Consider the following 13,393-nt stretch of genomic DNA (forward strand, 5'->3'; position numbering starts at 1 on the left):
AATGAAGGCCTCCATGCCAGAACTCCCAGGCGCACCCCCTTGCTGTCTCCAAAGAATAAGAAGAGTCGACTGCAGTATGCAAAAGTTATGTGGACAAACCACAGAAGTTTTGGGATCATCAGCAGTCATGTGCTCCCACTGAGGAGACATAAAATGCAATGTTGCAGTTAGGACTGCAGTTTACACAGAGCGCCTTGACGGGGCCTGCAGCTTACACATGCATTTGCAGATGTGTGCAACTAAGCCTCTGTTTTTAACGCACCAGTTAGACAGGGGAATTTGGTTGGTTGCTGATTGGTCGGTAAGTTTGAGCCTGGATATTCTATGTTTTTTGTATGTTTATACGCCCATTCCAGCGCTCCTTATTATACCATTCATAGGTAGGGGCAGTGACTATTGTTTGTTGAATTTTTGTCATTGTGGTCAGGCAACGCACTAGCACCTTTGCTTCCATGTGCTTAGTGTGCAGTGTGTTCCTGCCCCTTTATTGAGGGCTGGGCTCCTCCAGTCACCTGCCCCTTATCTATCCATCAGCAGTCATGTGCTCCCACTGAGACATAAAATGCAATGTTGCAGTTAGGACTGCAGTTTACACAGAGCGCCTTGACGGGGCCTGCAGCTTACACATGCATTTGCAGATGTGTGCAACTAAGCCTCTGTTTTTAACGCACCAGTTAGACAGGGGAATTTGGTTGGTTGCTGATTGGTCGGTAAGTTTGAGCCTGGATATTCTATGTTTTTCACAGAAGTTTTGGGATTGTGTTCTGTGGACTGATGAAACAAAATTAGAAGTGTTTGGGCCCATGGATCAACGCTATGTTTGGAGGAGGAAGAACAAGGCCTATGATGAAAAGAACACCTTGCCTACTGTGAAGCATGGCGGGGGGTCAATCATGCTTTGGGGCTGTTTTGCTTCTGCGGGTACAGGGAAGCTTCAGCGTGTGCAAGGTACCATGAATTCTCTTCAGTACCAGGAGATAGTGGATAACAATGTGATGCAGTCCATCACAAACCTGAGGCTTGGGAGACGTTGGACCTTTCAACAGGACAATGATCCCAAGCATACCTCCAAGTCCACTAGAGCATGGTTGCAGATTAAAGGCTGGAATATTTGGGAGTGGCCATCGCAGTCACCAGACTTAAATCGGATTGAGAACCTCTCGTGGGAATTAAAGAAAGCAGTTGCAGTGCGCAAGCCTAAGAATGTGACTGAACTGGAGGCTTTTGCCCATGACGAATGGGCGAAGATACCCGTAGATCGCTGCAAGACACTTGTGTCAAGCTATGCTTCAAGTTTAAAAGCTGTTATAACTGTAAAAGGATGTTGTACTAAGTACTAAGATTGAATGTCAACTGGGGGTTGAATAAAACTGATAATGATGTGAGCACAGAAAAGACATTTGTGGTCATTTCATTATAAATGTTGTTATATTTGTCTGACCTACACGTGCCTCTTTGATTTAATTGTAAGCAGGATGACTGAATGATCAAAATCAATGTCAAACTGGCCAAAACAATCAATTTCAGTGGGGGTTGAATCATTTTGAATACAACTGTACATCTGTTGCTCCTAAAACGATTGAATTCATCCAAATGGATTTTGTCCACATGTGCTTCTTATGAAGATGCTGACTATTCGAAATGTGTTGAGCATACATGTGGAATGCTTCTCTTTACTCTGTAGTCAGGTGGCAGATGTAAGCAAACCCTGTGCTAAAATATTGGATAGGGTGCCATATTTGTTTTTAATACTTGTATAATAAACTCTGGGCCAGATCCACAAATATCCTGCGTAACCACGATCCACAAAGCACTTACCTTGAAATTTGCGGCGGTGTAACTTAAAGCGGTGGTTCAACCTGTTTTACAACATACAATCAATTCAACTGCTCTGCAAAAACAATGACCAGACAATTTTTTTTTTTGGAGCGCTCCTTACTCCTGTCGACGCGCTCTGCTGTATTCGCGCGTCATCTCTTAGCTAGAGGTCGGCACAACGGGGCGTGAACTTCTTACGCCGGCCATTGTTATGGCAACCATGCCGTGTTGACGGCGACGCTCGCCGTCAACACTGCACATGCGCGGGATCGAGCAGTGAATGCTGGGAGGCCAGCATTCGCCCTCTCCCTGAAGAAGACCCTGTCGGCTTCACTATGCCCACAGGTAAGATGGAAACGTCCATCGCCTCGGGATCAAAAATATATTTTAAACAAATAAAGCGCATAGGACGGCTTAACGAGCGGGACACCCTGTTAGTGCGGGATTAAAGGTAAGTGCTGTGGATTAGACAAAAAAAAAAAAAAAAGATATCCAGCGGAACCACCGCTTTAAATGTGTCCGGCGCAAGGCGTGCCGAATCTAATGGGGCGAGTCCCATTTAAATTAGGCACGCTCCCACGCCGGACGTACTGCGCATGCTCCGTCGGGTAACTTACCCGACGTGCATTGCTCTAACAGACGTCGCTCCGACGTCATTTGCTTAGGCGTTAACGTAAATGGCGTCCAGCGCCATTCACGGACGTCTTACGCAAACGGCGTAAAGTAAAAAATTTCGACGCGGGAACGACGGCCATACTTAATAGGGCTTAGTCAAATAGGACTTAGCCCTATTTTTACATGGCGTAACTCGACGTAAACAACGTAGATTTACCGCGACGTGCCCGTCAGAACGTTCGTGGATCGCCGTAAGTGTTCATTTGCATATTCTAGGCCGGCCGGCCTAGAATTGCATCCTTAAGATCCGACAGTGTAATTCAATTACACATGTTGGATCTTCTGCCTATCTATGGTAAACTGATTCTGTGGATCAGTTCCATAGATAGAAACAGGGATACGACGGCGTATCCCTTTTGTGGATAACCCCCTCTGTTTTTAAAAATAACTTTTTCAATGTAGTCCCAAGATTCGCATGCCCTTTTAAAGTCCTTTTCTATAATTATTAGTGGGTTTGTGTATGGTATTTAGGATGTGGGCATGTAGTGACACAACTTTTTTCTAAATTTGTTACAACTGTAAGCCCCTATTCACAGTACTGCAGCGTGACGTCAAGCGTTCCACATTTGCACAATTTTTGCACATTAGGCAACCCATTCATTTTAGTAGGATGCCCAACACGTGGCAAAGAAGCTCATGCACCCTTTTAACCTCTTCAATACCAGGCACTTACGCACCTTCCTGCCCAACCCATTTTCAGCTTTCAGCGCTGTCGCAATTTGAATGACAATTGCGCGGTCATGCTACACTGTACCCAAATGAAATTTTTATCCTTTTGTTCACAGAAATTGAGCTTTCTTTTGTTGGTATTTGATCACCTCTGAGATTTTTTTATTTTTTGCGCAACAACTAAAAAAAGATCGAACATTTAGATTTTTTTTTTTTTCTGTTAATTTATTTTTTTTGTAAATAAGTATGTTTTCTTCTTCAATTACGGGCACTGATATGGCTGCACTGATGGGCACCGATGATGGTCACTGATAGGCGGCACTGATGGGCACTTATGGGTGTCACTGATAGGTGGGCACTGATGGGCATGGTTGGTCACTGAGGGGTGATACTGATGGTGGCATTGCTGGGCATCACTTTTTTTTTAATGTTGTGCCCATGTTGCCAGTCTGTGCCCATTTGTGGGCACTGATTGGCATCGATTGAGAAGATTTTTTAACATGTGGATGGCCATGGGGTAACATGTGGAGGGCCATCCAAATGTTGCCCCCTTCCCTGGTGGTCCAGTGTGGGCATCTGCGGGGGGCTACGCTGATAAACAGCGTATACCCCCCTGTCAGGAGAGCCATCGATCGGCTCTCCTCTATTCGCGTCTGTCAGACACGAGTGAGGAAGAGCCGATCAATGGCTCTTCCTGTTTACATCGTGATCAGCCGTGATTGGACACGGCTGATTACGTGGGAAAGAGCCTCCGCCGGAGGCTCTTTACCGAGATCGGAGATACAGGTTGTCAGACTGACACCCCGCATCACCGTTTGCCGCGATGCGCGCCCCCACGGGCACGTGCCGGCATGTTATCCTGCTGGACGTCAATAGACGTCCAGTTAGGATAACTGAACCACTTCCCGGACGCCATTTTTGTGCACGTTATCAGTTACAACATGAGCTATTTGATGACGGTTGGGCTGGGAGAACAAACAAGACCTGTAAGGCCTCATGTACACTGCTGCTGGTAAATGGACATTTAGGAGCAGTTGGGCATTTTTTTCAGCTGCCCCTGAACTCTCCTCTCTTATCAGTACATGTACACATGGTCGTTATAATATATATATATTTTTTTATAAACTCTTCTTCGACCTAAACGCGGCTAAATAGACATTTTTTTTAGACGCCGATTTCTAGCTGTCATCAAGTTAAATGATTCAGAAGAGATTTGAACAACATCCCGTCTGCGTGAAGCTGAACTTCAGCAGAGGAAATCTGGTTTCCTGTCGCTGCAGACCGGGTTCTAAGTGGCAGGGCTGTGTAAATCTCAGGAACTAATGATTCAAATTCTTTGGCATGTTTCATGTGTGTGTTAAGCTAATCAGCTTTAAACTAAAAATACTTTCTTTTTAGGTCCTATTTAATAGGCACAGGCTGGAACTAAGACGTCTGGAAAGGGATGCACAGCAGCTGCAGATGCGCATTGAAGAGTTGCAGAACAGGTGTGTGTGTGTGTGTGTGTTTTGGTTTTTAGAGATTTGGAACTTATTAAAGGCAATCGGTACCTGAATTTAACCTTGGACTAGCTCTACAGCAAAGCTCAGACTAAGCACAGTAAGCCAGTCAGTTGTGCCCATGTGCTAAGACCATACTGATTGAGAGGTTAGAGCAGAGTTGACAGCTGAGCTCAATAGCCTGCTGCTTATTTCAATAACCAATCACCCCAAGTTCTCCATTTTTAGTGTGCAGACAGCTGTCATTTTTTACTTGCAGTGCACTGCAGTGAGGGGAGCGGTGTGATGTGCACCTTAGTGCAACGCATTATTTTCTTTTGGTTGTGTCGCAGTGTGAACAGGACACATAGAAAATATGCTTTTCATTCAGTGCAAAAAACACGGAGGTCTCTGCATGTCAGCGAGTCCTAAGTGTTGCTTAATTGCAGCACAGAAAAATCAGGTCCTGTGTCTTTCCAGACCACAGTGCTGTACATGTGATTTTAGTTATGACACCAGACATTTTATGGCTTGATAGTTTGGTTGAGAGATCAAGCAACATCATGCCTTGATTGTAACTATTTTGGGAAAAGGTTAAATCGCTGGGTTTGCTTACGCTATACCTTCTTGTGGCCTCTGATATTTGTCTATAATAATAAAGATAATGTCTTCACAATAAGTTTGTTTGTTTTGTAGCGCTGATAATGCTTCTGAAGAAGAAAAGATGGAGAGACTGAGACAAATAGACCTGCTGAAGCATAAAGTGATAGAACTAGCAGCTCAAGACGTCACAACTACTGAGCAGATGAACCAGTTCCAGCATGCAATATACAGGGACAAAGAAGAGCAAACCAACCTGCTGTATGTTTCCTCTTCAGTTTCATGCAGATACATGAATGTTGTTCTTTTAAATCCTGATGTCAGCCAAGTTCTGTACCTCTGCAACATCTGTCAAGTTTTTAACCACTTGCCAACCGGCTAACGCCAATATACGGCGGCAGAGTGGTTCGTTTACACGAATGGTGGGGAAACCGATGCGGGTGCAAGCGTGATCGTGTGCACAAGAGCAGGAACAGGGATTTATGTGTGTAAACACATCCCTGTTCTGTCAGGGGAGAGGAGACATCTTTTTTCCTACTAAGTAGGAACAACGATAGGTCTCCTCCCCCAGTCAGTCCTATCCCCTCACAATTAGAACACTGGAGAGGGGGGAGGGTGGGAGATAGAAGAATTGTGGATAAGCCAACATAGTAATTTAGAAAGCGGAAGAATGTATACAATTTACAGAATATAATACACATGTTATATTAAGACTATGTAAGATTAACTGGAACTATGTGAAGAAATATGAAAAATAAAGAATTTATAAAAAAGAGAAATAAAATAAAAAACAATTAGAACACACATTTAACCCCTTGATCGCCCCCTAGTGTTAACCCCTTTTTGGCCAGTGAAATTTACACATTTTTATAGCACTGATCGCTGTATAAATGTCAATGGTCCCAAAGTGTCCGACCTGTCTGCCGCTATGTCACAGTACGGCTAAAAATCGCAGATCACGCCATTACTATTAAAAAAAAAAAATAATAATAAAAATGCCATAAATCTTTCCCATAGTTTGTAGAAACTATAACATTTGCGCAAAACAATAAATATAAGTTTATTGCGATTTTTTTTTTTGTGTAGAAGAACATATATTGACCTTAACTGAGGAAGAAATTTAGTTTTTTTAAAACATTTTGGGGATATTATAGCAAAAAGTAAAATATATATATATTTCAAAATGTATGCACTTTTTTTGTTTATAGCGCAAAAAACAAACAAACACAGGGGTGATCAAATACCACCAAAAGAAAGCTCCATTTGTGGGGGGAAAAAAGGATGCAAATTTTGTTTGCGTACAGCGTCGCACAACCACGCAATTGTCAGTTATAGCGACGTATCTCAAAAAAATTGCCTGGTTTATTAAGCAGCCAAATCTGTAATTGGTTAAAGCGGGATTCCACCCGCAAATTTTTTTTATTTTTTTTAAAGTCAGCAGCTACTAACAATGTAGCTGCTGACTTTTAATAAGGACACTTACCTGTCCTACTTGCCCGCGCTGATGGCCCCCGATGCCGATCCCACGATCGATGCAGGTCCCACGCCGCCATTCACACTAGGGGAAACAGGCAGTAAAGCCTTACGGCTTCACTGCCCATTTCATACTGCGCGGGTGAGTATACATTTTTTTTTTTCACATTTTTCTTTTTAATTTTTTTTATGATTTTTGGCCAAATGTTTTTTTTCTGGGTGGAACTCCACTTTAATGACGTCCTTGGGTCCCCATTTGGAAAGGATGTTACCTCACTTCTTGTAACCCTGTCATTGGAATGTAAAATGCGGTGCCGTCTCACCCAGTAGAGATCCAAACAACTTTTTTTTTTTTAAACCTCTTTTTAGCTAAGTGAAGAAGATGGCATCTCTGTCCAGGTCCTTTTGCTATCTGTGTCCCTATTGGGTTGATTTGCTTTTTTCTTCTTGTTCTGGTAATAAATTCCCTGTGTGATGGGGTCCCACCAGAATGGAAAATAAGAAAAAAAGCTTCCCAATGGAGAAACAGCAATAACGCATAAGCAGCTTCAATCTGTTTTTAGAATGCATCACTTTTATTATTTCTCAATAGTTTTATTGATTGACAAAAAAAAAGTGTCTTGCACTCCTTTGGAGAGTGAGGCCGCGTAGACGCGATCAGTCCATCCAAAGACAACGGTCCGAAGGACCCTTGTCATCGGTTAACCGATGAAGCTGACTGATGGTCTGATGTGCTTACACACCATCAGTTAAAAAAACGATTGTGTCAGAACGCGGCGACCCAAAACACAACGACATGCAGAAAAAAACTTTAAATGCTTCTAAGCATGCGTAGACTTGATTCTGAGCATGCGCTGGTTTTTAACCAATGCTTTTGCATACTAACCATCGGTTTTGACCTCTCGTTTTATCAGTCCATCGGTTAAATTTCAAAGCAAGTTCCAAACAGTTCTGTCTGGAGCCGAGCATGTGTCTGGATAATAAAACAATGGGGGCTATTTACGAAAGGCAAATCCACTTTGCACTACAAGTGCAAAGTGCACTTGAAAGTGCAGTTGCTGTAAATCTGGGGGTAGATCTGAAATGAGGGGAAGCTCTGCTGATTTTATCATCCAATCATGTGCAGGCTAAAATGCTGTTTTTTATTTTCCTTGCATGTCTCTCTCGGATCTACAGCGCCTGCACTTCCAAGTACACTTTGTACTTGTAGTGCAAAAGGGATTTGCCTTTAGTAAATGACCCCCAATGTCTCTTAGAACAGGTAGAAGTCATTATTTGGCTAACGTTTCTCCAGTCAAAGCATTTGTGATGGGCTTTTACTGCTTCAGGAACCGTCTGCCACTGAAAGGCAACTGAGAGCAGTCAACTACAAAATGGTAAAATTCACGAGACATCTTAGCTGATGGGAAGTCTTTTGAGTTTTTTTTTATTATATTATTATTATTATTATTATTTTTTTCAATGAATTTGCTGGGGTGTTTTTTTGTGTTTTTTTAACATGTTTACTTGCTCACTGCTCCATATATTGATCATTGTGTTTTCATAGACAGATCTCTAAAAGCTTCTAGGTTATCATTAGATTTAGAAATGTGATTAGCATTCCTATTTAAATTTGCAATTTATTTTGTTATAATTAATCCTAAAAAAGGCAACTCGTGTTGCCTCAATCTCAATGTATGCTCGCTGGTCCTCAAATCAACTTCTGTGTGGACAGGTTACGGGCTTGGGTAAGTTAGACCTAAAAAAAAAGGTTTGAACGGTGGCTGCTATACCAATGGCATATGTAAGAAAAGGAAATTTTCTCCCAAGGGCTTATGTGCAGCAGAAACAATTATAAATATTTACACATGGGTAAAAGGTATAATTAATGCCATATATGGCACCCCTTTTGGTGAACTATATACAGTATGGATATTGTGACTAGTTGTGTGAATACCACTTTTATTGTATACCAGAGCTCTGGTTGTCGTTTCCATGTAAATGTATGCATTTTCCCTCATATCCTACATTTTATTATGTAACATTTTGATACTTTTTGAATAAAATTAATTATACCTTTTACCCATGTGTAAATATTTATAATTGTTTCTGCTGCACATAAGCCCTTGGGAGTAAATTTTCCTTTTCCTGGGTAAGTTGGACCTTTCCTTCAGAAAAGGTTACATCCGTGTTGTAGTGTAAGATGACACAGTACCACAGCTGAAATACACGTTTAGGTCTTCCATTATTTTGGTATTTCTGCTATTCAATTTCAACATCAAAGATCTTTTTCACTTTATATGACTTCCTGTTTGATTGTCAACAGTAATCAAGAGCGGGATCTCAAATATCGGATGGATAGACTAAGAAGGCAAATAAGGGAATTTCAGGACAGCAGAACAGACAGACTGAAGAGATTTGGCCAAAATATGCCATCTCTTTTAGCAGCAATTGATGAGGCCTTCAGACAGGGCCGTTTCAGGAAAAAACCCATTGGACCTTTGGGTATGTTCTGTAATATTTTATCTTGAACTACATTTGGTGAAAGTGTTTTTTTTTTTATGAAGATATTTCTGTCACACTTCTGCGTTTGAACTGTGGATATCAGCTAAAGTATGCGTTTTGAAAGAAAGAGGGAGAACTCCGCACACCAGGTGGGAAGTAGAGGTAAGTGCCTACTTACCAGACCACCATGACCCTTTGTTTTAAGAAAAGGTCAGGTGGAGCGTTGGTACAGTTTATGGCCTGAGGTCTGTACTAGTACCTGGATGGGTGCTACCATCCAGGTAAGCTAAGAATGACATGTTTCTTATTAAAAAAAAAAAAAAAGAATGGAAACCTTTAGTGTCCCTTTTAAAGTATTTAAAAAAAAAAAAAACATTTCTCTTTCGTTCATAGACGGACACAGCCTTCATTGACCTTAGGGTTATGCTTCTTCCTACCAGGAGATTTAGGCAGAATTCTACAGCACTTAAGGTGTTAAAAACTTTCCTTCATGCCGCTCCTCCCAGGGGGCGTGGCTCCCCCAGGCATAACCCACACCCTGCTTTAGCAGCCTCAGTTTGTTTTCTGCCTAACGACAGGAGGTCAAGGCTCTCTCTGGAGTTCCTGGACTCTGGAGTTTTTTTCTGGCGATTTTTCTCGCTTTTTTATTATTTTGTTTCTGCATTTTGAATCCTGCGATTCTTCTATCAACAGCCGACTGGGTGACAGGCTGGGTCCTCGACCCTTGTAGTCCCCCCATGTTCGGCCTTCGAGCGTGTGCCGGCCCTCAGCTCAGCTTTGGGACGTCCACGACAGGCCCCATTGCTCCAGGGGCGGCCGGGGAACTTTGGTTCTAGGGCACACATATGACCGGTCTCTATGGCTTTGTCACAGTGTGTCTGGCCGACAGCCATGCCGTTTACGGACGTTGGTTCTGTCTGGGATACCTCTAGCCGGGTAGTCGCAGGACGGGTAAGTAGTGGCCCCTTACTCAGGTAAGTGGTCTGGCTGGTGTTTTCCCTGGGGAGGTCGACTGAGGGTCCGCCCTGCTTTCCTCTCTCCCCTTCCTCCCCCTTCTTCCCCTGACTGGGTAGTGGCTGTGAAGGGGGGCCTCCTGGGTTTTCTTTATTACCACCGGGACCCGTGTGTTGTTGGGGGACTGTGTATGTTACTCTGGGGGGTGCTGCTGTGTGCTGCTGTGTTCTATGAGTTGATTTTTACCTCAGACAGCGGCCATCTTGGAAATCTCCTTGGTAACGCTGTGATTCTTTCCTGAGGTGACAGACAAAGCACAGCCAGTGCTGCTGTGTTCTATGAGGTAATTTTTACCTCAGATGGTGGCCATCTTGGAAATCTCCTTGGTAACGCTGTGATTCTTTCCTGAGGTGACAGACAAAGCACAGCCAGTGCTGCTGTGTTCTATGAGGTAATTTTTACCTCAGATGGTGGCCATCTTGGAAATCTCCTTGGTAACGCTGTGATTCTTCCCTGAGATGATTCAGCACAGCCTCTGGTCTCTTCTACCAGTTTTAGTGCTGTTACAGTTTTAGTGCTGTGAAACGCTGTGAATCTTCCATGAGGTGAAGACACATCACAGCCAGCACATCAGAGCACACCTCAGGTTTTTCAGCTCCCTCTGCAGCTGGGTGGGTTGGTGAATACCAGGGGCCCCCATGCTCTGCAATAGCAGCAAGGAGGTGACCAGTGTTTTTTTTTTTTGTCCTGCCTTGCAGGGTTGGTGACTCAGCGCTGACACTATGGAACTCAAGCTATGCCTGAGTTAACCCTTAATGCCCCTTCCCCTGCCACATCTGTTATGTTGGCTGTCCTGGGTTTCTTGCCAGGTTTGAAGCAGCTGGTGCCCGGATGGGGGGTAAAAAAGCGCCCCCTCCCTGAAGCCTGCTTCTGGGGATGACACAGAATCGCTGTTTTTTTCTGGTTCTGTTATGTCAGGCTGCGGGTTTTAACCCTTATGGATAGTGAGGATGACTCTGCTGCAGTCAGTTGCTGGCAAGAATTTGTTGGAGCTCTTGTTTCTGCGGTGCGTGAGACTAAAAATTGAGGATGTGGCGGAGACACCTCCGTGTCAGTACCAGCAGACTACCACGCACCGCTGAAGGGTTTCCTTGTGTTCCTTATTTGGACTATATGTTATACAAGGAATGGGATGCACCGCAAAAAGTTTGTCAAAAAACTTTGCAACCTGTTACCCCCTTGAGGGGGGCTTTAAAAAAAACAAAATAAACAAAAAACAAAGTAGGTCTCTCCTCCGCCAGTGGATCCCCCCTGTGTCCAGACTGCGCATGGCCACCATGTTGCCTGTGAAAGGGGCTCCTGCATTTCAGGATCCCGCTGATAGGAGAGTGGAGGCCGTGGCCCACTCCCTATTCACGGTGGTGGGTTCGGCGGTGAGGCCGGCTCTGGCCGGGGCCCTGGTCAGGCCCCGACTTAAAGGGCGAAGCTCCTGCTGCAGGAGCTGGAAGAAGGACCTCTAAGGTGGCCTTGGTGATGGCCGTTAAGGGTGAACGGTCCTTTTGGGTCTTCCCTGACTGGCATCATTGAGGATGCCACGGGTGGTAAGCGCATGCTGTTCCCACAGTCTGGGAAGGGCTAGGGACCTTCGCCCTGTACAAGGACCCTCCTTGCCTACCTCCGAGCGTTTTTTCGCTCGCCCTGTGCGGTGGGGGTAGGTCTACATGGTGCTTGAATCCCCGCTGCGGGGTAGCAGCGCACCTGATACCGCATGCCTAACAAGTCTGCGGACATACCTGCTTCCGCCTGAAGGTCTGCTCCCGCCCGTGTCTCGGGTGGGAGACTGGCTTCGCATTGCGAAGTGTTTTCCTTGGGGTACAAGATTGAGTTTCTCTCTTGTCTGCCAAACAGGTTTTTTCCCTCCGGCTTCTGGCCTCCTCCGGTTCGCCGGTTGACTCCGTCAGGGGCTGTCCAGGATCTTCTGGTCAGGGGAGTGATTGTGCCAGTTCCCTCGTTGGAACGGTCTCTGGGTTTTACTCCATTCTGTTTGTGTCCCCACGGAGGATGGGGCCCGGTCGATCCTGGGCCTCAAGTCCCTCGTTTTGTTTTGTCAAGGTGGTGTCGATTCGCTTGGTAATAGCGGCACTTCATCAGGGGGATTTTCTGGCATCCTTGGATGTCATAAACGTGTACCTGCATATCCTCAAACCACCGGAGATTCTGTGCTTTGCGGTCGGGGGGGGGCCATTTTCAATGGTGTCCTTCCCATTCAGCGGGTTTTCGCCAAGGTGCTCGTCCCGATACTGGCCCAGCTGTGACAGCGGGGGTTTGTTATCATGGGATGTCTGGACGACATTCTCCTACGAGCTTCTTCGAGCTCTGCATTGGTGGAGCCGTGTCTATCACGTGTCAGGCTCTCCGAGTGTTCGGCTGGTTTCTGGATTGTCCTGAAATCAGGGTTGATTCCGTCTCAGGGATACCTGGGACTGGTCCTGGATTCCTCCGGGGCGGGAGTGTTTTTCTCCTAGCGGAAAAACTTCAGACTCTGATATTTGCTGTGCAGTAGTTGCAGACCCAGAAGCGGTCATCTCTGCGATTCTGCAGGAAGGTTCTGGGTCAGTTGGTAGCCTCTTTCGAGGCGGTTCCGTATGCCCAATTCCACGCCAGGGTACTACGGAGGGAACTGCTGTCACGATGGGACTAGCTTCCGTCATCTCTGGATTACCAGATTCAGTTGAGTCATCTGATCATGTCTCCCCTGGTGTGGTGGCTGGCGTTTCCGGTGCTTCGGGCCGGAAAGTCATTTTTCTGCAGGCCACTGGACAGTGGTCACGACGGATGCCAGCCTCTCCGGTTGGGGAGGGGCGCTTGGGGCACCCAGTCAGCCCAGGGGCACTGGACTCAGGTGGAGTCCTGCCTACTGATCAACGTTCTGGAGCTCCGAGCAATCAAGCTTTGCCTTGCCAGGTGGTCCCTGGATCTACAGGGCCGACCGGTCAGGATCCTGTCCGATAACACCACGTCCGTGGCGTAGGTTGATCATCAGGGAGGCACACGGAGTTCTGTTGCAGCGACGGGGGTCGCGCGCATTCTTTCGGTGGGCCGAAGGGTCCGTTCCGGCTCTATCGGCTGGGTACATTCCGGGAATACGGAATTGGCTAGCCGACTACCTAAGTCGCACTGCACTGGGCCAAGGAGAGTGGTCTCTCCACCCGCAAGTGTTTCGAGGTCTGTGCCGAAAGTGG

General features: G+C 45.5%; 1 protein-coding gene across 1 annotated transcript in view; it reads left to right on the forward strand.

Moving 5' to 3' along the window:
- Positions 1-13,393, forward strand: part of SMC6 (structural maintenance of chromosomes 6) — a 134,156-nt gene that overhangs the window by 52,962 nt on the left and 67,801 nt on the right. The window contains exons 12-14 of the mRNA XM_040348559.1: positions 4,561-4,649; positions 5,337-5,501; positions 9,019-9,197. Of these exons, the coding sequence (XP_040204493.1) occupies positions 4,561-4,649; positions 5,337-5,501; positions 9,019-9,197 (433 nt within the window). The remainder of the gene's footprint in view (positions 1-4,560; positions 4,650-5,336; positions 5,502-9,018; positions 9,198-13,393) is intronic.

This window comes from Rana temporaria, chromosome 4, assembly GCF_905171775.1.
Source record: "Rana temporaria chromosome 4, aRanTem1.1, whole genome shotgun sequence".
NCBI classification, from domain to species: domain Eukaryota; kingdom Metazoa; phylum Chordata; class Amphibia; order Anura; family Ranidae; genus Rana; species Rana temporaria.